The 990-nt window shown below is 29.7% G+C and overlaps 1 protein-coding gene across 1 annotated transcript; it reads right to left on the bottom strand.

Moving 5' to 3' along the window:
• Window positions 1–215: 215 nt before the first annotated feature.
• On the bottom strand, window positions 216–967 carry LOC119673997 (odorant receptor 7a-like). Its single transcript, XM_038085119.1, has 3 exons — window positions 780–967; window positions 356–716; window positions 216–296 (listed from the first exon to the last, which is right to left on the bottom strand). The coding sequence occupies exons 1-3, from the start codon at window positions 965–967 to the stop codon at window positions 222–224; spliced, it is 624 nt and encodes a 207-aa protein (XP_037941047.1). The 3' UTR covers window positions 216–221.
• Between the last annotated feature and the right edge of the window lie 23 nt (window positions 968–990).

The following is a 990-nucleotide window of genomic DNA, read 5'->3' as shown; positions in this document are numbered from 1 at the left end:
ACAGTCAAATATATAACTGAATGAAATTAATTTATTGAAATCAGTGAATATTACCTGGAATAAGTTTAGATACAATTAATATTTAATCAAAATTCTCTGTGCTTCTACTATAAATGCTAAGGCATGTAGATATTTACTACATCTATAAATTTAACAATTTATTATTTATATAAAAAATTAATATATTTTTATATATAACTTTGATGTGCAATATGCTTGAATTAGTGTACACCAAACTTTCCCTTAGTATCCATTTGCTTCACAAAAGTGTATAGTGAGAATGAGAACTTTGCACTCTACAAAAGATACAGCAGATTTAAAAAATTCCATATTAATAACATAGTTATGAGCTTACTCCCAAAAAACTGTTTAGTGTAATTGGTACTAATTTTCCAGCTGTCAACTCCATCATAGCCTGCGAACGTTGCAAAAAAAATAATAACATTTTGGTATAGGCAACGTCTTGTCCCATCCAGTTGGAATGGAATATAGTATCAGCCAATTTATTATTATCATCCATAAGCATCTGAGCAAAGTAACACAATGGAAATGTCTCCGTCAAAATGGCTATGAAGTAAAAGATTGAAGCTATACGTGCGGAGAAGTCAATCGCAAATATCATAAGGTTAATCAGTGTCATGGCCATTGCAGAAGCAGATGTTATGAATTGTATGAAAACTGTTACGGATATGAGCGGTGATATGCGATTAAAGAACCTGTAGAAAATATATTTTAAAATACATATTTCGTTTGTAATGCACTAAACCATCTATAGTTACTCTATTAAGTTTTGATGATCTTTAATACAATTTTTTAACTCTTCAATATTTTGCGCCTTAGACATATTTGGATCCATGCATAAATTCTCTACACGGTTTAATAAATTTTTGATATGTGATCGTAGTATGGTAATATAAACGAGTGGATAGGCATCATTACACATTTGCATGAAACAAGTACATGCCATTAGAAAATATTCAATACATGATA

This window comes from Teleopsis dalmanni, chromosome 2, assembly GCF_002237135.1.
Source record: "Teleopsis dalmanni isolate 2A chromosome 2, ASM223713v2, whole genome shotgun sequence".
In the NCBI taxonomy this organism is placed as follows: domain Eukaryota; kingdom Metazoa; phylum Arthropoda; class Insecta; order Diptera; family Diopsidae; genus Teleopsis; species Teleopsis dalmanni.
The sequence above is the reverse complement of the archived record's forward strand: the minus strand, read 5'-3'. Positions and strand labels throughout refer to the sequence as shown.

Coding starts and splice junctions, on each gene's coding strand:
- LOC119673997 (XM_038085119.1), bottom strand. CDS start 967: ATGGCATGTACTTGTTTCATGCAAATGTGTAATGATGCCTATCCACTC. Junction 717..779: donor GATCATCAAAACTTAATAGA/GTAACTATAGAT, acceptor TATTTTCTACAG/GTTCTTTAATCGCATATCAC. Junction 297..355: donor CACTAAACAGTTTTTTGGGA/GTAAGCTCATAA, acceptor TATCTTTTGTAG/AGTGCAAAGTTCTCATTCTC.